This window comes from Psittacula echo (assembly GCF_963264785.1).
Source record: "Psittacula echo genome assembly, chromosome: 2".
NCBI lineage: Eukaryota > Metazoa > Chordata > Aves > Psittaciformes > Psittacidae > Psittacula > Psittacula echo.
Window position 1 is genome coordinate 30,247,996 of NC_137737.1, and position 24,132 is coordinate 30,272,127.

Genomic DNA, 24,132 nt, shown 5'->3' on the forward strand with positions numbered 1-24,132 from the left:
GCATAGAATGAATGATACAATAATAAAAGGCATAGCAGATGGCAGTTCTGGTACTAGGAGTACCAGCGTGGTTCTCCATAAGCTGAGAGAACGAAGGAATTAACAAAAAATAAGAAAAAAAGGAAAACACCATTAAGTATGTATTACGAATTTTGTGAACAGAAAATACTAGGCCAGAAAATACTAGCACTTTCCAGAGGAAGTGAAAGACAGTGATAGAAGAAGTCTGACCTCAGTAGTTGACCATAAAAAAGGCAATGCATGCTTCACCATAAGAAATGGTCTTTGTTATGAAGAGTTTGTTTTGGGAGAAGTTGGTTGGTCATTCTGAATCTTCTTACACTGATTTTTGCTGTGTAAATGATGGCTACAGTTGCATGTCTGGTGCTTAAGAAACTGTTAGTATTATTTCCAAATTATTTCCATTGAGAGTAATTTGTGAGCATGGAAAGAGAAGGGAAGGGGATAGTGTTTGCTCCAAATTCCCTTGTTGGCAAGTGTTGCTGTACCTGCTAAACAGGAATATTCACTTTCCTCTGTTAGATGGCACATGTATGCATCTGCATCAATTTAGCATGTTTTGGTACTAACCAAGAAGAAAGGGGGAACTTCCAGTTTTCTGGAAAATATTCATTGAGTACTTTTTTAAGGGTTTTACAGGTTTGTTTTTCTTCCCCTCTTTCCTCACATTGTTTCCAGGTTTGGGTTTTTTTTTCACTGTGAAAACAGTGAGTTAATGTTTAATAAGGATCATTTGAAATGAGTGATAAGGAAGTAAAAGAATACCTAGAAAAACTAAATATATACATAAAACAGCGGGGCCAGATGATGTTCAGTCAAGGGTTCTTAAGGAACTGTCACAATAAATTGTGGATCCACTTGCCATAATTCTGACAAGTCATTAAGAACAGGTGATGTACCAGGGGTCTTGAAGAAGAACAAATGCTCTGCCAATTAGTTGTAAACTGGCAGATTGGACCACCTGGTTCAGCTGGATCTGAAACTTATTTCCCTTAAAGTTTTCCTCCCAGGCCTTTATTCTTAGGCTACTGGGTTCACAGTCTGTGACAAAGACAAATAACTGAACATTTTTATATGACACAGAAAAAGAAAGAATGCACAAACAAAAACAAGATTTGGTCTTTAAACCTGGTTGTACAGTTGCTACTTGTGAAGCTCACTCTCTTCAGGTATTTTTTCTTTTCCATTTTCAAAGGATCTTTTTATACCTTTTCTAACTTACTTGTGAGTCTCAGCTGTGCTTTCAGCATGGAAACAAGTTAGAGAGGTTTAAAAATATAAACGGTCAAAAAGATACCACTATCAATGATCATGTTTGGCCATCCCCTAAAGTAAAATGCTAAATAAAATGCCTTCTGTTTTTAAATGAGTGCAATAAGTAGGGGAAGTATTATTAACACTGTTCATTTTCAAACACAGTGTTTAATTTATTTCTACAAGCAAGCAATAACACTCCTAATTTCAAGTCTTAAGTTGGAGTGTCTTACACCAAATGTGAATTTAGATTGTAACAGTCATAATTTGTTTAAAACTGAGGATAGTTAGATAAGGAAATATTATCAGAGATTTCATATTAAAATTTGATGAGTGTTATCGTTAAGTGTCTGTAATAATTCTCAGGGTTTTTTTTCAGTGGCTAAGACTGTTTTACATACTTCTAAATTATATATTTAATTTGGTGTAGACAAATATTGTGTTGGGGTGAAAATAAAATATATCAAACCAAACATCATCTGTACATTTATTAGCTTTTATTGCATGGTATAAAAATAAAAATTCCATGTTGATACTACAACATGCTTCAATATCTATTTAAATGCCTACTTTAAAATTACCAGATAGAGGTTTCTGTTTACCGGTGAAAGCCAGAAAATACCCTGCCAAACAGCTAACTGGACTGTGATTTTTTAATTATTATTATTATTATTTTTATTATTTTATCATCATGTACACAAGAAACTGTATGGAGGAGTATATAGACATTAGTTTATATAAATGCTAATGGAAGATTAGGATGGTTTGGTTTTCTTTTTAATTACGAAAGTTGTCATCTACATGCTTTGTGTATGGCAAAAAGCCATTAAAAAAAAAAAAAAAAAAAAAAAAAAGCCTAGATGTCTGAGCAGCTGATATTTGTAGCAAGAGGAAGAGCAAGGACAGGCTTAATTCTGCAACCAGTATTCACATTGAGTAACATCTGTTCATGTGAATAGTCCTATTGAGTTGCAGGCACACTCACAAGCTCAGAGAAAAGCCATGCTACTGTATGCAAGTGGCTTTATGATGGTCAGCTTAGAAAGAGATCATTGGCATTGTCCAAATAAGCAAGGACTAGTCAGCTTGAAAAAGATGTGAAGCCTGGTTGCCCAATTAATAACTGAATTTCAGGGTTTTCCTTTATACTAAGAATTTCCTTCATAACTGTCCTCATTCACTCATTCATGCCTATTAAAATCCCCATGGATGGAAAAAATAGTTGTGAACAATAAGCTGGCATTTGCAAGAAGGCTGAGTGACTGAGCTGAAGTGAGGAACCCTTCACAAGTCAGCCAAGGAAAATATAAAGTAAATAACTAGTCTGCACTGGGGTAGAATTTCTGCTGAGCTGGGGAGGGAGCTTTGTTCAATTGACACCATATAGTGCACATATATGTGCGTGTTCTCTTTGATAAACCTCCCTTGGGAGTCAGCAGTGAAATACAAAGTGTGTAGTTTACATCTTAATCTTGTAGATTAATAGTAGCAATTATTATTTTTTTAATTGTCTCCTCTTGCTTATTACTTATGTATATTCCAGTACCTCCTAAGGAGCCTAATCAGATAGTGGAGTTACAAGGAAGAGAGTACTGCACAAACAAAAAGAAGCAATCCATGCCCTGGAGAGCTCTCAGTCTGCTCAGTGCTTTGTTGATGATCCCGGCTGATCATTGATTTCATGTGTGAAACTGGAGCTATTGGAAAATTTTGTGGGAATTTGTGTAAATTAAGGTTTCCCCATTCCCGTGAGATACAAAAAAATCCAGACCTATAGTGACACTAAACAGTTCTATTAATTCAATAGGTACAATTGGACCAGGGTTCTAAAAGGGATATGGTGGCTTTGCTGAAGTTACGTAGTAGTTATATGGGTGGGCTGAATGGAATTCAAACCCCCTGACTTTTCTCCCTGTGTCTTTGTCACTCTGTGATTAATACTTAGATAAAAATAAAATGCAAGTGTTTAAGTGATAATTTCTTACACAACTCATCTGCTATTACATCCATTTAGGAAGTTAAGATACCAAACACTTGGTGGTTATTTTATTCCCACAGAACTGGCAGGCTTTGGAGCAGATCCCAAATAAAGATCTGTACTTCATATTATTAGCAATAGTCATGATTCCTATGATAAAACCTCAAAATATGGTCCTTTTTTGTGAAACAGGAAAAGCAATAGACAGTCTTTGTCCTACCCTTTACAGCTGAAGTGTTGCAGCAAGAAAATCTGTGTGATGGAGGCTAAGCAAAAAAGTAATTTCAATTTGATGAAGCTTTAATTAAATTTTTAAGCAACACCTTTTGCCAATTAAAAGATTAAAAATATTAAAAATATAATTGAAAAGAAATGACAAGTAGTAGTCCTAGACAAACATAAAAATTATATAAAATGTTTATTGTGTATGCTTATGGAAAATCCTATAAATTTACTTTATGAGGTTTTTTATGTATACTGACCATAAAATGTATGTTAAGAGAAAAATCTCAAGGTTGCAGACTAGGAACTCAAAACATAGAAAGTGCCAATTTTTAGACAGTCTAACCTTAATTCAGTCATCTTGTGAAAACCACAGTTTTCTGGACTTCATATAGTGCTGTACATTGTATTTTCCATGGTTAGCGCCATGAACTTCAGTGTCTATACTGTGCTTTGATAATATAAAGAATTGTTTAAGCGCTGGGAATCAGCATTGGCAATGTCACATTCTAGGATATTTTGGAAGAAAACATATGATGGAAAAAATATCTCAAAACTTAGCAATTAACTCTGTTTTCCCTCACTGCTCTCCTTTTATCTTCCTCTTTGTGTTTGTTTTATTGTTTTTCATGGTATAACCAAAATAGTGTTGATTAATTTTTTTTTTATTCTCAGAGGATACTTTTCCATTTATTCAACAGATTTAGGACTGGGTCCAGTTCTCATTATATCTGAATATGAGTTGAGTCAAACTTTTGTTGAACTTTCTCTATGCTTGCTATTGAGAGAACACTTGTTCTTAGAGTTTGGTTTTGTTTGATTTTTCCTTGCATAAATCAGGATGAGGACTCTTAGTTGGGTTTTTCAGATATTAACTGCAGAGAGATGTTTCTGTTCTTGCTTGTTATTTTGTGTATCGGTTACATTGCGTAGCAGCGTGTTTTCATTTTAATTAAAATAAAATACCTGGAATATTCAATTGGTATTAGGTTTGTGCAACAGCTTGCGATTTTGTTTCTGGTTTATTACAAATTAAAAATAAATAAATAAAAATAGCATAAAGTGAAAATAACACAACCCCCTGAATTTTAAACTGGGATTGACTTGGCAGTTGCCTTTATATTAATTGTATGCAAAACAGTTTCTTACAAGTAGTCAAAACACTAATGTTTTTATTTGCACTTTTTAAAGCCTTTTTAACTGAACATTGCCAGAAATTGCAAGGAGCTGATAACTGCCATACACTGTTACAGATGTTTCAGCTTCTGCAGTAAGAACTCAAATAAGATTTTCAAGAACATTGATATTTTTAGCATTTTGTAATTCTAGTGACCATTATCGAGTAAAGGCCGTGAGAAATGAGATATTTTAAAAGTAGCAAATGGTAGCTTTTACAGTTATTAAATAAAGCTTTGATTCATGGGAGTTGATAGTACAATTACAGCATATTCAGCCAAACTCTTGAAATACAATTAACGTAAGTTGATATTGTAGTTAAATATTTAGGTGATGCATAAGACATTTTTTCTCATTGATTCCTCATATTGTTGTCATTTTCTGGAAATATCACAAGCTGTATCACACATACAAACCTTTTCCTTTAATTTCTCCTATTCATGTGGGGAGGTTTAAAATTATGCTAAATTTTTCATAAGTCTAATATCAATAAATGAATATTTAATGAAAGACAAAAACAGGCATACAGAATAAACTGGTCTCAACAGCTGTGAACAGGTTTTCATTTAGGGCGTGGCACACTTACCTAGGACTCTTGGTTTAAAGAAATCAGATATTTATAAATGGATGAAAAGAAGACTGTGAGTACTTATGCTTTATAATGAAGTAGTATTTTTGTTTTTTTCCATATGATCCATCACTTGTGAGATCTTCTTTCATAACCCTGAAAGCATTGTTCATTTTCATTTTAGTCAGCCAAAGCAGCTGGGTCTTTATAGCTCCAAAATGTTTGCTCACAACCAACTGCTGTTTTGTATACCACTTTTCATCGCTAGCAAATATTTTGTTTTTCACTATTACTCCGTGCTTGTCATAACTTGTTGAGGAGGAATGTGGTAACATGTATCCAATTAGTCAATGACAACTTTGTTTCTTCTGGCCTGATTCCTAGCATGATGTATGCCTAGGGAGGTATGCACACTGCAAAAGATCCCCCAGACTAGCAAATGAGACTGTGCAGACACAGAAGTTCACCTGCAGGACTCCAGCAACAGGATGATCTCCTCAGACCTTGATACCTTTGCGGTAGTAGATTGAAAGTAATTGGCTAGCCAGAATTATTCTAAAGTTGTTTTGAAGTGTGATTGAGAGATCTCATGACAGAGATGCGTGATCCACTCTTTAAATGGCTCCTGAATAACCACAGCTGTTGCCTATTACAAGATAACAATATCATCCATATGGTTTGTAACCTGTTGCCACAGATCTATCAGAACCCTTAGGCTATGGTCTCTTCCCACACGGCAGTTATTCTGATGAGTCTGTAGTGCTACCCTTGTCTAACAATAGTACCAATAATAATAATGTATGCAATAATTACAACTGAAATGTGGACATATGCATCTGATACTGTATGACTGTGGAAGCTCATCAGGCTCATGACTGCCTAGTGCAATGCAAGACTGTCTAGGAATCCCAGGTCCTCTAGGCACTCAAAAAAGTCATAGTTCAGCAATAGAGCTCAGAAATGGAATGAAGTGATTTTTGCTAATGTACAATAATATTTATTTATTAAGTATATTTTAAAGCAGCCATCCAATTATTTCATTTATGCAAAATTGCAACATGCTTTTGCCAGATGGTTTTTCATACCAGGTCAAAAAATAATGAAGGAATTTGGCATTCAAACTGAAGTAACAAGAAAAGATGAGTAACTAGGGATTGCAAGTTTGTTATAGCTTTTCTGTTTCCCCCTGAAATCAAGTTTTTGTAATGGGTTTTTTTAATCTCTTCCCTGTGGATTTATTTGTATTTATTGCTTTTTTGTCACACCTTGTTAGAAGTTAGGGAAGAGAATTTACGATGTGGTGAAACAAGCTCCCAATTCCCAGAGAAGTGTAGACTTAAAGTAATTTGTCCTTTTTTAGATTATTTGTTAGACATATTCAGGAGGCTTAATCAGTGGCTGGGGGTGGAAGGAGGTGATCTGAAGCTGCCAAGAGAAGGAAACAGTTTTCCACAAACATTTCTAAAGAAATTCCTTCAAAGCTCAATATGCCGACTTGCAGTATTGATGGCATTTTGTTCTGTCTTGTTAAAAGTGTTGGACAAAGAACATGGAGAGCTGTGGTTCAGACAATCCTTTCCTGGGAACAGCTTCAGCTATTGCTGATGACATGGTAATGGTGATCAGGCCATTGATTTCTACCTGAACTAACATAATCACTGGTAGTTTTTGTAAGTTTTCAGTTTTATACAACAATTGATTCCTGAAATCTTTACCTAATTAAGAAATATAAGATTGAGCCTGAGCCACTTAATACAGTAGGTCATGGTCTCAGTGGATGCTGAGGAATGTCACATTCTTCAAAGATTATTAGGATTGGACTTCAGTGACTACTCCACAAGTGACTGGTTTTGAATCTCCTAGCAATGCTTTCAGCCAACTGTCTTGTTCTTTCAAGTATTCTAAGTCTTCTACTGAATGAATATCATCAATATTTCTAGTAATTAGGTATGTCACTTGAACTTTAAATGAAAATCTTAATTTTATTTTGAAGATTGAGTTTTAAAAGTTACTCTACATGGAAATCTAGAAGTTCTTAGAAGACTGGATGTTCTGAGAAGTGTAAAGTTTTAGTCCAGAGGAAAAGCTTTCTCTACACACATTTTGATCATCTTTAAATAGATCAAAGGTGCAATTTTCCCTTCAATATTTCTTTCCCAGGGAAATACGCTCATTTTCCTTAACTATACATTCAGAGATTACTAGTAACTCTGGCCTTATGCTTCTATGAAAAGCAAAACCTAAATAAAGTTTAAAAACAAGGCTGTGATCCAGGAGGGCAGGATTACAACCTGACTTCTGCTATGCTAGAATCTAAAGCCAGATGTATAATACAAATACTCTGGTGGAATATGGAGGGAAGAAGAGAGATAATCCAATATGTTACAGATGCTAGCAGTCAGAATTAGTCGAGCTATACTGAAATTTCCTTTGCACCTGGTACTGGAGGTGTTAGCCATGCCAGTTCAGTCCCCCAACACAGATGTTCTTGTACCACTTCTTGTGTGTAACATTTAGGTTTCTGTTTAGCATGGCATAGCACACATAAATACTGTAATACAAAGACCACCCGTTTAATAGCGCAGCTGCATCTTCAACTTTCTTTAATTCACTTAGTATACTGCAGTTCCCTTGTGCTTGTGATCCTAGTGCAAGTTAGTGTTATGGAAAAGAAAATTCAGCTACTATTACAGTGCAAGAATTACAACAACGAAAAATATTTTTCAAAGTCAATCACACATTATATTGTACAAGTCAGGATGAATTTTGAATTTTGAAATGCCTTAAATATGTAAATGCAAACCTGCACACAACCTTATTTATATTGCTTTGCAATTAGTATTCTGAAATCATGTACCATAAAGTAGTTACCATAGAGATAGGCCTGAATAAACAGAGCACTTGGTAGTTGTGCTTGAAACATGCATGTAGTCCATTTGATATCTGAATATCCATTTCTTTGGGGTAGAGACCAAAGTAAGGGTCCTTTTAAAATTTACCTCATTTGTTGAAAGTAACCTGGAAGATGAAAATTCCAAAATACGAATGAACAGTATTCTGTCCTTCCAGATTAATTTCCATATGTAACCAAAAAGCACCGCTCCCACTTTTACCTTCCAGTGTGTAATTGATTAATAAAATGAAAACAAACCCAGAGTGATTATTCCAAGCTCTCATTCAATTTGAGGTTTGCTCCTTCTGTTTTGGACTGAAAGCAGGACCTGAAAACTGAAAAAGAATCTGAACACATACTATTCATCTGTAACACCACTTAAAATGTTTTAGGTGTCAGAACAAAGGTGTGCTTTAGGTATTCAGAAGCAAAGTGTTTGCCCAGAGCTAGCTCATCCTGAGATCCTCAGGTAGATTTAGCAGAAAGTAAAGTGTAGACACACTGCTAAGTCATGCTGTCTTGTCTCCTAAGATTCCTATTGATGACAGTAGAGGAAAAACATGCTCCTCCAGAAAATTAGGCCTCTTAGATTCTTCCTTTGAATAATTGTCTGGAGAAAACACTGAGCTCTCTTCAGTTTTCCACATGTAAGTTCCCAACACCGTAAGGGTTCCTCTCAAGATACCATCCTGTCATCTGCTGCTTCTGTTGCTCCTGTGTCAAGCTTGTCAGCCCTTTGTGAATGTCCTGGAAATCCTAGGCCACCTCAGGCAACACCAAAAATACTTGTTTAGTGGGAAACTAAATCAAAGCTCCTTTACTTTCACTGACTGCAGAAGTGTGGGAAGATTGACTGATTTATTTAGACAATACAAATGCCTGCCCTAGTATTCACTGGATTTGACTTCATTGAATTGCCTGATGCTCCTTCTATACAAAGAGAAGGTGTGGACAATGTTTGTAACTGAAACTGCAATTCGAAGTGTCATTGTAGCATTTAATTAATTTATTAACCCGCGTCCTGGGAGAGTGAGGGCACAGAAACTTAGAAAGCCAACAAGCCGCTAAGAACTTGGAGTCTTAGCAAGCTTATATAGACTGTATTGATGCCATCACTGCTGTGTTTTCTTTCCTATTAGTACCTATCCAAATAATGACCTTGGATATTTCTACCGTGCTAGAGACTCCTCCCCAGCTGAAGTAGAAATACATAACCTTGAATACTTTAATGCAGGCATTCTAGATCAGCAGAACTGGCTGATCTATGATACATTCATTGATTTTTCATAATACTTTCCTAGGGTTAGGCTCTTGCTTTGTAATTGCAAATTGCTATTGTTAAACCAGTATCCATTCTGCATACTATGATCTCCAAACACCAGAGAGTACTAGCATGGTAGAGGAAACAAATGGAATTTGTTCTCATGAAAAGAAAGAGGAGTGAAGAACATATTTTGGGGGTTTCTGAGCTCCTGGATGAAAATTGCTTCCACTTTAATCAAAAGGAGTTTTAGTACTCACATAAATGCAATGAAGATTTCTTTCTGGCAGATAACTAAAAAACTCTTTGGTGGATAAATATAGGAATAATGCCATTATTAGAGTTTGCTACCCTGCAGAAAGGGAACATTTATCCCCTGTTAGTACTATTCCTCTTAGAAATGTACGTATCAAAGCTAGTTTTCATTGATCAGATTTCTACATTTCCATCAATATTACTGTATTTTTCTTTTCTAGGCTGTGGCATTTTTATAGGCTAATCAAATATCCAATATTACTAGGAGCCATTTAAAGTGAATGCCAGAACTACTAAGGAGTAATTTGAGAATTAGATCTATTTTTGTTAGTTGAAATGATCTTGACTTGCTCATATTGTATTGTACCTGATGCTTGGTAATCTGATAGTACCAATACAAATAGTAAGATATCCGGTTTGAAGTTCTTAAATATCTGTTAAAAGTGGTGAGCAGTCCAAGCACATTAAAATTCCATTTTCGCCCATACAAGTGTTTGCTGCAGATGACCCCCACTGATCTTAAATATATTTCTGTATCTGTAACTGAATAGAGGTTTTCCGTACAGCATGTTCTAATGGTACTCTGGCCTTTAGCCAACAAGGCACTGAATAAGGCTATTTTTAAAATACAGAAACTGGGAACAGCTGCAGCAATCAAATTTGATAAAAACAGAGAGGAACTTTGCTTTTTTTTTTTTTTTTTTTTTTTTACGGTTTATCCAAGTTTAGACTCCTTTCATAGAACGGCTTTTGTTCTGTTGGATGAAGGGGGTATAAGAGTAACACAGTGAAATCCTTTTGAACAAGTAACTTTTTAAAGAATACAGATTAAAATAATAGGGGGCTTTTTGGTGCAGCAGCCTGTTCAATGCAATTGTACCTCATACTATTAAAAGAATAAATCTGTAAAAAAAAGAAAAAAAAGAATACATTTTGTCTGCCAAGCTTTACCATAAAAGACTTATCCGTAATGATCTCCCACACTGGAAGATGAAACCCCTTGTTTCAAATGTTGAACATCTGAACATTGGTATTGGGGAGTAGGTTTTCGGTGGAAGTGATTTAATTTAAATCCTCTGGGGTAGGTTGTTTTTTGTTGTTTTTGGTTTTGGAGTGTTTTCTTCTTTTTACTATTAGTCAGAAAAAGTTTCTATGAAGAACTCTCCTCTCCTTCCCCCTGGTAAGCTGGAAAAAAAAAGTTCACTTTAGGAAAAGTTTACAAAGGCCTTTTGTGCTCATTAAGAAGTTTCATTAAATGTTTAATTATAAGGACTGATTCTTCCTTGTTTGCCCTCCTATTTTTTTGAGGTAGCTTGTCATTCAATGATTAATAAGAATCAGGAGATTATTATATACACAAAAAAAGTCCATTACACAATAGGAGGTTGAGGTGTTATCTGTTAAATGATTCCATCTGAGGACATACCCTCTGTGCTAGATTGATGCAAGACACAAGATGCCAGGTGAAATCTGGGTTCTACTGAAGTCAGTAATTTTGCCACTGAATTTGGCAGAGAGGATTTTATTTATGCATTCATTTTAAGTGTCAAAAATAGCACTCTTGCATTCTCACCCCATTACAGCTATTTAGTGCATCATCAATTCGGATGGTGGAGCCAAAAGGTACTGAATTTCTCACATATGCATAAATATTGCTATGTATTGTATGTGTGTCTGTCCACATACGTATAAAATGTGTGTGTATTTTTGTGTGTGTTTATAGATATAAAATATCTGTTAATATATTATCATCATATCTGAGTATCTCACTAGGGTGAAAATTACAGCAATGATATGTCTTCCTCTCTTGGTTCTAAGAGGCAGACTCTTTTGTTTTAAAAACAGGGAAAATATATATGAATACGAGAGTAAAGACTTGAGCTGCTAATCAGTGCTGGCATGAAATATATTTCTGGAGCCACCTAAGATTTTTAATGTTTACAAGTAAACTCAGCAATGCAAAATAGTCAAAACTGGGTCAAATGCTACAGATGTAGCACTTGATATATATCCTCGAAGTCAGTATTAAGAGGGAGAATAGACTTTAAAAGCAGAAGGTTGAAATTCAGGAGTTGCTGGTTTATTTCCAGTCTCTGCCACAAACTTAATGTATGATCTTGGCCAGGTCAGTTCTGCAAACTCATGTGCTTAACTTTTTACATGATAGAAGTATTATGACTCTTGTGGGTCTGCACACAAACATATCCAGCATACTATGAGCACAAACCTTTTGCAGGATCTAAACTTGTCTGTGTACAATTTTCACTTTGTAAAATGGGTATAATAATATTCTTTTTACCCTACTCAATGCTTTGTCTATTTTATTTGTCTATATTATTAATTCGTGGACATAAGAGCTGTCTTTCCCTATATGTCTGTGAATTAGTAATAAAAGAGAGCCTTGGCATCATCTGGACCTCTAGCTAAAACTCTGATATTAAAAATTTGGAGGCATATGTTACTTCAGGTAGCTTCTCTAAAGCAAAGCATAACAAAAAACAGGATGTACAGACTGCTATTTATTGACTGATTTCTTGTAACCAAGAATCTAGAAAAAGTTATTCATTTAAAATCAGGAGAATACTGTGACATTAAACACATTTTTATCATTTTTACAACAGCAGTCCCTATCCCTGCATGTAGAAGTGACCCCACATTCCTGCATTATGGGTAACTGTAGATTTAATACATGCCATGTTCTAGGAAGATGCCAAAGCATTCATGTGGTGCAGAGCATCAAGCTCAGTTTTTCAGGGATCCTCTGGCATCATAACAGTTTTGAAATTATTATCCAGTATTTTAACTGGAACCAAAAAATTTCCAGCCTGATGATTACTAGGGTTTCATTACATTTAGTAAGCCATGGAGCCTCTTCTCTTCGAAGACAAACTGCTGCCAGAGACAGATTTACCACTGACCAAGAGTGTTTTTATGCAAATGTGCCTGAGTGAGTGCAGTAACCCCAAGTTATAATAGAGTCATTCAATCTCTTGCCAGGACAGCAATATTTATATATTGCAAAGATAAATTGGATATCAAAACCAGTTCCATTACAGTGGGAAAGTTCTCTATGTAAATCAGATTTCTAATCACACCGTGTTTCTTCCCACCCCCAACCCCATTTTGCTTTCCTTGCTTTATCTTCATAGATGTATTAGAAATGTGTTTCTCTCTTGTGTTCACTTTGAATATTGAAGCATTTAGCTAATGCCAAGCTAATGGATAACATCAACTCCTCACTAAGAAACTTTAAAATCTCCAAGTGTGTTTCTTCATGCCTTGGGGAAGTGCTGTAAAGGGCTTATATACAATGTTTTGTCTGCTATTTGTGCAAGTTTCTGTTTGGACTTCTCTTTCTCCTGCTGCCTGATGGGATGAAATGGGCAGTCATCTTCCTAGAGACTTTATCTCCCCATCACGAATGAGTGCAAGGGGTCAGATGCTCCTCTGCATGCTAGTCACCATCTGCTGACAGCAGCGCTCTCCCAGGAGAGCTGGCTTTGTTTACTGACAGGGCTAATATGAGGAGACACGTGAAGTACTTGGGTTTGTGGAAGAGGGCAGGAGAGGCATGGTGCTATGAAAACATTCCCACACACTCTAATGGCTCATTCACATAGAAAATAAGCAAGAGCCTTCAGCTCTTTCACAGAGCTCAAAGTAGAACAAACAGACTCAAGAACAGCAAGGCACCAGTCAAAAAACACTTTCCTAATGCACCAATACCGAGATGCTCTCCATGATAGCCTACCTATGAGACTTTGGCTCTCTTTTAGGCAACTAAATGACCTGGCTAGGTTGAAAAGCTGCTCAGTATCTGGTAGTTGCTGCTGTTTACTGTTAGCTGCTAAATTCTTTTTTGAAAATCTAACTATGAGTTTCCTAAACCTAAACCTCCTAAAACTGTTATATATAATAGGTGGAGCAGGCATCAGAGAATTTTATCAGTAAAGTTGCCAATTGATTGTTTTCTGTTTAGAATAAATCTGTGTAATGCAGAAGAAATACAACATGCCTTAAAAGAGCTAGTTTTTGCTCTATAGTTGGTAGAAACACACACAGACACGTATGTAACTTCAGAACATAATTTGAGGAACAAAAAGAAGTTACTTTCTGAATTAGGTTTTAAACACAGTTGAGATACATGTCATGGAAAAGTCCACATTGCAAGCTGGTTTAAGTGATTAATGATGTTTAGTGAACAGCAGCATTCCTTATTCTGGTCTACAATTTCTAAGAGGTGTAAGAGGACAACAAAAACAGTGATGCTAGATGAACCTGCAAGTTCATGTAGCTCAGTGTCTGACCTCTGACACCAACCTGTATTGCATTATTAGAAATAAACCATGAGAGAGCAAACTTAGAGTGAATCTTCCATTAAGATGCATTACCAAATATATAAGAATTATGATTTCAGGAATTTAGAAGTCTAGTAGGGCATCATGCTGTAACAAATTATTATGTAAAGGATTTCCTGCTTGTTCTAGAAGTGCTATGGAAACCCTTAGTTCTTGCATTTTGAGAAATACTAAATTACAGTACTCTCTTCACCTACTCCATGACACTCATTATTTTCTTATCTTTCCTTCACTCATCTTACCTTCTGAAGTTCTAGTCTAATTTATTTTCATAGAGTAGCTGCTCCATATTTGTTACCATGTTTGTTGCTCTGTCATTTCCAGCTATTTTATATCTTCCTACACATTGCTGAGTGGGCCAGAACTACACTTTCCATACTGTATGGCTGTACCAATCATAATTTTTGATAGTATTTGATCACTATTGAGCATTGAGCTGATATTTTCAATGAAGTGGCCACAGCAACTCCATATTGTTAATTCCAGCATGACTGTATTAATTGTATCCCAGCAATATAAATATACATATGTCTATGGATATATACACACAGACACACACACACTGTGGTTCTTTTAAATGCAATATATATACATATAGGAGTTTACATACATGTAGTTTCCCCATGTCACTTAATGGCCATTAAGTTACATGTGTTGAATTTTCTGCCTTTGCATAGCCCTATTACTGTGTAAAATTCCTGAACTTTTTTTTTAATTGGCTTTTGTCTTGACTTCACTGAATCCTCAGGAACTCACTATCTACATCCATTTCTAGATTATTTAGGGGTATATGTTGAGCAGTACAGAGGCCAGCACTGATCTTTCTGAGAAATCAGTGATAACCTTCCACTAGAATGAAAAATGACTTCCCTTTTCCTATCTTTTAATTTAATAGAAGATCTAATCTCTTTTAATAGAGCTTAGTCTCTTTCAGAATCTTTGGTGGGGACCTTTTAAGAACAAATGTAATCCATTCACTGATGTCTTGACCCTTTATATTCTTTGACCCTTTACATTCAGCCAGTGTAGCCATGTAACATCTTTGAAGAATTGAATGACAATAGACACACTCACTTTTCCACTTTTGCTCACTCTGAGTTCTTATCAAAGTCAATGTAGCTCAAGGATTTCTTGAAATGTATATGACTATGCAAAAGCATCAGGAAAGATGTATTAGCAAGGGCAGGAGCATGAACTAACCCTAAGCTGATACTTGCATGTTACACTTGCTTCAGTTTTTCCAGCTTCTGAAGGAAGGTTACATCTAATTTAAGCTTGATTCTAAAAATATTCATATTTGGCCTAAAATAACCCCACTTTGGGAATGTGACACTGCAAATGTAAAGTTTTTGAAAAGGTTTCACTTTTTCAGTGGATTAGAGTATTGTTCAGTTCCATCTTCCAATGTTTAATATACCACATTTCTTGAGATGTGTGGTACAGATCAAATGGCAGGATCTGACCCTTTGTTATCTGCCGTTACTGGCACTAATCTCACAGCTATTGAAAAATGATGCATAAAATTTATATCACTGCAAATGTCACTATTCTGAATCTTGCATATGTTGCTTGAGCTGTCAGTAATAAAAATCTGTTCTTAATTATTCCCCCATTTAAAAAGTAATAATTTTCTGATAACCCAGTGAATAGAAATTTGATGTTTTCTTTGGCTGCAGACATTTTAATGATTTAGTGCATCTATAAAGTTCTGTGTGCTTTTCTAATATAATAGCTTTTGAAAATGAGAGGACTTTCCCACCTAAATCCCTATGGCTATCAAGAAAAGCAGAAATTGTTTAAACCCAAGTTTAAAAGTGAGTAACTTAAATATCTTAAAAGAAAAATAATTCAGTTGAAAGTAAGATATGCAAAATTGGGTTTACATGTGTTATAGGGGTGCAAACTATTGAATGTATAGTTAAAATTAGTCATATTGTATGTTTTAGTCTTTTTTCCATCACTGTTTTTCCTTAAAAGGAAGGAATAGGCTTTAGTTTTGCTTCATTAATACTGTAAGAAACTGATTTCACTGTGGTGAGAAAATGAAAATAGCAAAGAATATTAAGGAAGTATAAGAAAAATTAAGGCTTTGGATAGTATCAGATTTTCTCAATGGAAGCAGAATAATCCAGACCATAAATCCTATTTCCTTTTCACATCCCCCCCGCCCCATCACAGTACTTGTTCAGTTGATTACCTTCATTGAAAGTCCAAAGAAGTGAAGAAAAAAGACTCCCTTTGAAACTTTGGGCTAGGCTCATAGGTATGATAATTAGCATGAAATTTTACCTTCATTAAAGGTTGAAGGGTTTAAAATATAGAGAGTAATGTGCTCTCCTTTATTTATTTTTTCAATGTGATGATAGACTCTAACATTTTAGCTCATTCCTGTGCTTCACCAAATAATATGCCTTTTGGAAACATGGATATTAACAGCCAATCTATAAAAGATACAGCTAAAAAACATGTTTCTTTTTCTTGTCCATTTGGTCTTGGCAACATGCATTTTAACAGGAGCATATAAAGCATTTCATACAAAACACCCTCATTGATTCTGGATATTCCATTACTTTGCTTAGTTATTTCTCAAACTAGACTGCTATATTACTGTTTAGGTTTCTGGTTGTATATATCTGAAATTCTAGACAGAATTTGTCCTCACTCCTTGAAGTCAAGCAATCTAGTATTTTTTTGCCAGAGACATGATTTATTTAAATATATTTTAAAGTCTAATGCCATAATGCTACATAGTCAAAAAACTGTGAAAGAAAAATATATAACTGGTGCAAACAAGCACTACAAGGTTCAGCAAAGTTAAATGAATAGTTGCTGATACAAGGGTTTTTCTGCCCTTTTTGCATTGAATCTATGCACTACTTGAGACAAAGATCCAATTTCTGAATTTCTAAACTGCAAACATCTCATTCTATGAGCACAGCCTAAAGAAGGAGTCTCTCCTGTTTTCTCATAGAGTAAGATTATTTGTTCAGTATTCATGTATTAAAATTCAGAGGTATTATTGTATTTTAGAGTCAGTTTGGTCAGGATATTTTAGAGTGGTGTGACAATAGGTCCAGATGTGTCCAACCTTAAAGCTGCAATCACTTCCTAGGAATCATCATTTTTGCTAGTTTTCTTCTCTACATCTTCTATTATCAGGCTGGTCTTCTCACAATTCTTACTAGTCACAGAACAACCACTGTCAAAATGCCATCTAGACAAAATGTTATTTTTTTAAACTTTTGCAGATCTAAGTGACCAGCTTATGGAAGTGGTTGGTCTGGAAGGAGCCATGGAGATGGGACAGATATACACAGGTCTGAAAAGTGCTGGAAGACGGCTTGCCCAGTGCTCATCTGTTGTCATCAGGTATCAGCATCTTCAATTTGCACTGCACTGTTGTAGTGAAACAGTAAAGTTTTATATATTATCAGTCCACTTTGGTAACTTAATAGTCATAAATACTGTACTTCTTTCTTGTGAAAGTATCATTTTTGTATATGAAATATTTATTCCATCCATATTCTATGCCTGTACATCTTGATTTCTTTAAATGTGTCAAAAATCTAGAAAAAGGGTGTTTACGTTCAGTCTTCACGTGTGTATTCAACTGTCATTTCATCCTATGGAGAAATACTGTCAAGCAGTTGGAGCAGAAGGAGTAAGGCATAAACATATTGCAGTTTATCATTGACATACGCTCCGTGCACTTTTGAGCAAAAAGTAGTTTAACATTACTTTGACACTTTTTAACCCATTTATAATGCATTCCTCACCAGGGAATAGTAGCATGCATTTAGTATTTGTAAAGTTCTTTTTTGATCTCTAGAAGTCAGAGTGCTCTGGCTTCGATTCGTTTGTTATTTACTGAACATTGACAAGTCATTATTATTAAACCTGTTGGTATGTATAAGCCATTAATGATGGAGCACACTAATTTAGTTGTGTTTTATTGTTCCTATGCTTAAAGTGACCAGAACGTTCACAATAGAGGAAACTTGGATTAGGACTCAAGGAGAAAACAATTATTCTAACTTTTGGATTAGGTAAGGACTGAAAAAAGAGAGTTGGTCAACTCTTTCTCAGTGAAGAATTTATCAGGAAGAATTTTCCAAAATTTTAATAAAATCATAATTACGCAATTATAAACCCCAGAAGCCTAGAAAGAGCATAAAACAGAGCAGCAGCAACAAAAACTTTAAAATAAGGAGGATTTGCCAAAGTGACTGGTAGATTTGGAGACTCTCCTCAAGGACTGGTGATGTTGACTTCAAAAGTACTCTCCTACTGGATAAGGAAGAGAAATAAGATTACAGAGCCATTCCAACATTCTCTGGATACCAGGAGAAAATATTTATAATGCCACATCAGCAGGACCACAACTGAAAAAGATTCAGAACCCTTCCAAACCTGTAAAGTGAGATCGTATTGAACATTCTTCCCTTCCTCCACTTATGACCATAGATGACAATGGATAATCCCATGAACTCTCAGTCACTTTTGAATAACCAAGCCAGTATTTCCATTGATGAACATGAATACTCAGTTGACTCCTTTTACCATTATTGGATTTATCTACTTTGTGTTATTTCTAATAATCTTGTATGCAAACTATTATAAGTGGAAAAGACCAAAAAAGATCATCCTTGGGTTTTTTTCCTTTCTCACTTGTCTATAATTTTATTAAAGTGATATCAAAAACTAGACAGGGAACACTGGCTGTAGCTTTATGTTAAAATCAGTGTCACTTTACTAACAATTTAAATTTATAGCATGATATGTTAAAGCCTCTGAATATAGTACAGCTGTCATGTTATGTGTTACTCTGTCTAACCCAGAGTTAGACATGAGTGTAAAAACATCTTTTATGGTTCTAATAAATGGTGATGATAGAGCTAAAATTTATTTCTTGTTTCCTTTATAGCAGTCGGTCTAAATTATAAAAATAGCAGAGGTTCCTTTATCTTTTCAGTTAATAAGGTTTATTCCTCAATTCCTTGTGTAATTGATTCTTTATTTCACAAATTGTAGACTATTCTCTCATGAGAGAGTAGCGTATTGCTAGCAAGATGTGTGAACACTTACAATGTTTTTGCTTTGTTGAAAGTCAAACTAAATGTGATTAGGTTACTTTTGTAAGCATGTTGGACCATACTGGAGATTACATAGAAGTTTAGGGATAAATCAGGATTATATGTGTGTGCCATCACATATATGCCTCCTTAATAAATACATTTATCAATTTTGTCTAGTTACTTTTTCTTATACTATGAAATATATCCCTTTAGGACCAGCAAGTCACTGCCTATGCAGATAGATGGGGAACCTTGGATGCAAACTCCTTGCACGGTAAGTATACTGTTATCTCAAGGAAGAGAGCTAAACAAAAAAAAAGTAGGAACTTTTTTAATGAGTAACAAAAATTACATTGGGTGGAAATTCATTATGAAATTATTTATTTGCTTTCACTTGGTTTTCAATAATAGAAAGAGAATCTTTAGGTTTAAAAAGACAAACATTGCCATTAGCATTAACTTAATTTACTTAAGTAATATCTTCATACACTGTTTTTGTATAGTTCAACACCCAATGCATTTTCAATTTATCATGCTGGGTTTCTCCCCACACGTTAGGATAGAATAAAAAAGTATTGACTACAAAAGCTTGTAAAATATTCCAAGGGTGTAGTCCCAGCATCCCTTTACCCAATGTGATCCTTTATGATGATGTATCAGATTTGTAGTTTTTGTTGCTGAGGAAAAGCCAATGTTCATTTTGATGCTAACATATATAAAGTAACTAATTATTCTTTAAAAATTTAGGGAGATTTTCCATTACATGTTTGAGAGTTCATATCAAGGAGGTTTTATTTAAAGTCTTAACTGGGCTGATCGAATTATATGATAGAACTAATATTTTTTAAATCCTTAAATTTAAAATAAGAAATTAAGGAAATTTAGTCTCTTGTTTCATTGAACAGTCATATGAAGCGAGGGCAGGTAAACAGCAATACAGACAGGGTAGGACAGGATAGGAGCTTGCTCAGAGGAAGTTTGAGTAGCTGTTTACTGGCAAGAAAGTTGTATGTTTAACATACACAAGAAAGGTGTATGTTTAAGAACTCTCCATTTCATCTCAGTCTGAGGCAACATTTTGAGAAAATGTTGAAGAGATTTAAGCTCTGTGTTGCTGAATATAGGCTTAGCAACTTTTTAATATATAATTTCAGTGATTTTTTTTCCCCTAAAGAAGATCTGTGTTTTAAAGCAGATGAATTAAGTGTGTCCTTGCAGCTTGTGAGTATGACAGTATGTGACAAAGAAGAAATCCCACTACAGATAGGAGTAATTCCCCAAACCAGGGTACTGGATCACTTTCATGAGCTTTATGTCTGTAGTAGAATTAAATGCTACACAAAAATGTAAAAGGAAACACTTTCAGTAAGGTGCTAACAGGCATGGGAGCTGATAGTATATGGGTTAGGAGGACAGAAAAGGGTTGTAATAGTTTATGTTTACCAGATACACCAGAGTGTACAGCTGAATAGCAGGGAGAGTGCCTGAACTCTAATTCTCTATGGTTAAATGCACAGATGCTGCAATAAGAGAACCATGTGCACACACTGTGTGAAAGAACAGTGGGAATTTTAAGAGATTTATTCCAGGAAACCTTTTGGAGTTAAGAGATATCAACAGTACTGAACCCAGCAGTTACTTGTTCAAGAAAAGGACATGTAATTTTTCAGTTGCCAAATCACAGAAGAGAACTTTTGGAAGGATGCTGGCAATAACATGTGCTTTTTTTTTTTTTTTTCTTGATTGCTTGCTCTGTGCAAAATCCCTGCTATCTGATTGATAACACTAGCAGAAGCTGCCTGCACATTTGAGGACAAACGTGAAAAAAGAGAGTTCTTACATTTCAGTTACTGCCTTGAGGAAGCAGTAAATTATTACTGATAATTACCTCCATCCAGTTGAAGTACGATTTTAAAGGGGATAGAAATGGCACATGCGTTTCTGTGGAATGCAACATGTTTGCTATACCATTGTTAAGAGAATATACATTGTGTTACATACTGTTGAATATATTTATTTCTTCTGAGAAGAAAATACATGAACAATTTATCCATGCTACTTCACCTCAATTAATTTAGATATCAAATTACTATTTTATATTATTCATTTTTCCAGGATTTTTTTTTCTTTCCAGAGGAACTTAATGTATTTATTACAATTTCTTCTTGCATTATTGTTCATGTACCCTACTCTGTTTTCTACATCTTCTAAAGGAAAAAACAGGAATGGTCCAATATCTTACCTCCCCACTAATTCTAACTACAATACAGTTTTCCTTGAACTTCTCTGCAAAGTAGCTAGGAATTCTTCCTGAGACAATGGCAAAGGTGGATGTTAACTTTCTCTCACCCAAAGTTTAAGATTTGATTTCTAAGTGCATGCTTTACAGAGGTCTTTGTCTGGAAGCCAGAGTGTATTTGATCACCTGAATATTGGGATAATATCTCAAACATATATATCCTAAACCAGAGTGTGGAAAAAAAAAAAAATAAAATCAAAATGTATTCTTATGTGTAGCCAACTACGTAGCCTGTTATTTGAACCTGCAAGAGATCAAATTTTAGAAAAAAATATGAGAAGGCCAATTAACAGAATCATTAGCATTTGTCTCCCCTAGAGACAATTCTGTGTTTTCTCCCCAAATTACCAGTCAGAAAATTATTAATGACCAGATTTTAAATGGAAAAAGTGTGATGATCAGATAAAGAAATCCATGAGTTTAGTTCTTTATGAAACATACAAGAATTTTATTTTCCTAGCTCCTACAAGGAATTGAGGCCCATATATAAGTGGTGGCTCTCCTACATCGTGCACTGAGACATAGGGGTTCATTCACATGGTATGCTGAGGAAAGGCACCTACTAGATTTCTAGCTATATTGTTTTAAGGACAGAAGCTACTGTTGTGTTTGTATATACCCTTGTACCAGTTCTAGGGGAGAGACACCCGCATCTTGTTCTGTTATTGCATAGATCATGTATGCCAGTTAGACACAGCAGCTGAGCCTCAGGTTTTTGATTCTTCATTGTTACAGCCAGAAAGTTTTTGTTTAAAAACAAAAGATTTGCCTCTCCCCCCGCAACTGTTCTTTGTAAAGTTGAAATCACACTTACTTTATTTTGGTATGGTCATCTCAGAAACTTCAGAGTTATCTCAGTTTAGTAGTTTTAAGGACTGACCTATAAATATTACAGAGGCTAAGTGAGAAAGAAATTAATAAAATCAGGAGATACTGAATCAACCCTTGGCCAAGGTACAGGTGGTTAAGCTCAGAAGTCCTTTTCTGCTTCTGGTTCAGATTTTGGTACAAATGAGAATATTTTGCAAATGATTTTTCAAGAAATCAAGTTCAACCTGAACAAAATTCTCCTGCTATTTCATTATGCATATTAAGGAAAACAAGTTCTGCATCAGATCACTGAGATGCAGGCTGCACATACAGGCTTGGAAATTTATTGTCTGTTGAAGGAAGCAAGAAGTTTATCTTTGCTACTTCTCCTTTCTGACTGGAGAAAAGTTTTATACAAACAGCCTGAGTTGCTGACAGCTGTCCCTTCTCTTGCATATAGAGACCATGTTCCCCCAAAATGACAGCGTGGGCTCTCAGAAAGTATTGTGGGATGTGATAGATAACACAGTGATTCCCCAGAAGCTGCGATCTGTTATTTTTCATGCCTGTGATCAGTTTAGTACTAAGACATTGTTGTGTACTTTTTTTAACATCTTTTATGATCTTCTGTTGCTCATGCACCTAGTGTCCCTAGATGTACTTAGTACTTTAAAGTATGAGTGGCTTGGTCTGAAAATCTGTCATCCAGAATTATTCAGTATGTTGAACACATGCAGGCTGCAATGTCGTAGAATCATAGAATAGTTAGGGTTGGAAAGGACCTTAAGATCATCTAGTTCCAACCCCCCTGCCATAGACAGGGACACCTCACACTAAACCATGTCACCCAAGGCCTCATCCAACCTGGCCTTGAACACCACCAGGGATGGAGCATTCACAACCTCCCTGGGCAACCCATTCCAGTGCCTCACCACCCTCTCAGGAAAGAATTTCTTCCTTATATCCAATCTAAACTTCCCCTGTTTAAGTTTTAACCCGTTACCCCTTGTTCTGTCACTACAGTTCTTGATGCATAGTCCATCCCCAGCATCCTTGTAGGCCCCCTTCAGATACTGCAAGGCTGCTATGAGGTCTCCACGCAGCCTTCTCTTCTCCAGGCTGAACAGCCCCAACTTTCTCAGCCTGTCTTCATATGGGAGGTGCTCCAGTCCCCTGATCATCCTCGTGGCCCTCCTCTGGACTTGTTCCAACAGTTCCATGTCCTTTTTATGTTGAGGACACCAGAACTGCACACAATACTCCAAGTGAGGTCTCACAAGAGCAGAGGGGCAGGATCACCTCCTTCGACCTGCTGGTCACGCTCCTCTTGATGCAGCCCAGGATATGGTCTGACAAAGTCACCCTGCTCTGGTATAATAAGATGCAGAATATGTGTGTCAAATTGTATTGTTTTCACTGTTTTTTATAGAGGAGTCTTTGGGAGAAGGAAAGATGATAATGTTAATGTAATATTAAACATCTCATCTGATTAGCTGAAGAGAACATTCTATCAGAGCTCTCCCAGACAAATACAGAAACATGAAAGATATCTATGGTTTCACCTGATCTCCAAACAGGTCATTAATTGTAATGAAATTTCAAAGACTCTCGAGTTAATTCAATAAACTTTAACTTTAGACACCAGGATTTTTTATTTTTTTTTTTAAGAAAAGTAGTCTTTCAATTTAGCTACATAAATTACTAGTATTGTTTTGAAAAAACCCATAAGAATATTCCATCTTAATTAAAAATAACTATGATTTCAGTTCGTTTATCTATTCCTAAGTTGCTTGGCATCATATCTGAAAGAGTGACGGGCTGCTAGCAATATTAGACTAACAGTAGATGACAGAAATGTCCATAGGAATATTGCATAAATGAAGGAACAAAAATGAAAATTCATAGTCAAAGCCCACCTAATGGATTGCCTGAACTGTAGTTTCATAAACATCTGAAGCACAT

The 24,132-nt window shown here is 35.5% G+C and overlaps 1 protein-coding gene across 3 annotated transcripts in view; it reads left to right on the top strand.

The window, feature by feature from the left end:
- DGKB (diacylglycerol kinase beta) overlaps window positions 1–24,132 on the top strand; it is a gene marked incomplete at both ends in the record, with an annotated part of 332,840 nt that overhangs the window by 302,965 nt on the left and 5,743 nt on the right. For all 3 annotated transcript variants that reach the window (XM_080639402.1, XM_080639403.1, XM_080639404.1), the window contains 2 exons: window positions 17,235–17,355; window positions 19,275–19,335. In XM_080639402.1, the coding sequence (XP_080495528.1) occupies window positions 17,235–17,355; window positions 19,275–19,335 (182 nt within the window). The remainder of the gene's footprint in view (window positions 1–17,234; window positions 17,356–19,274; window positions 19,336–24,132) is intronic.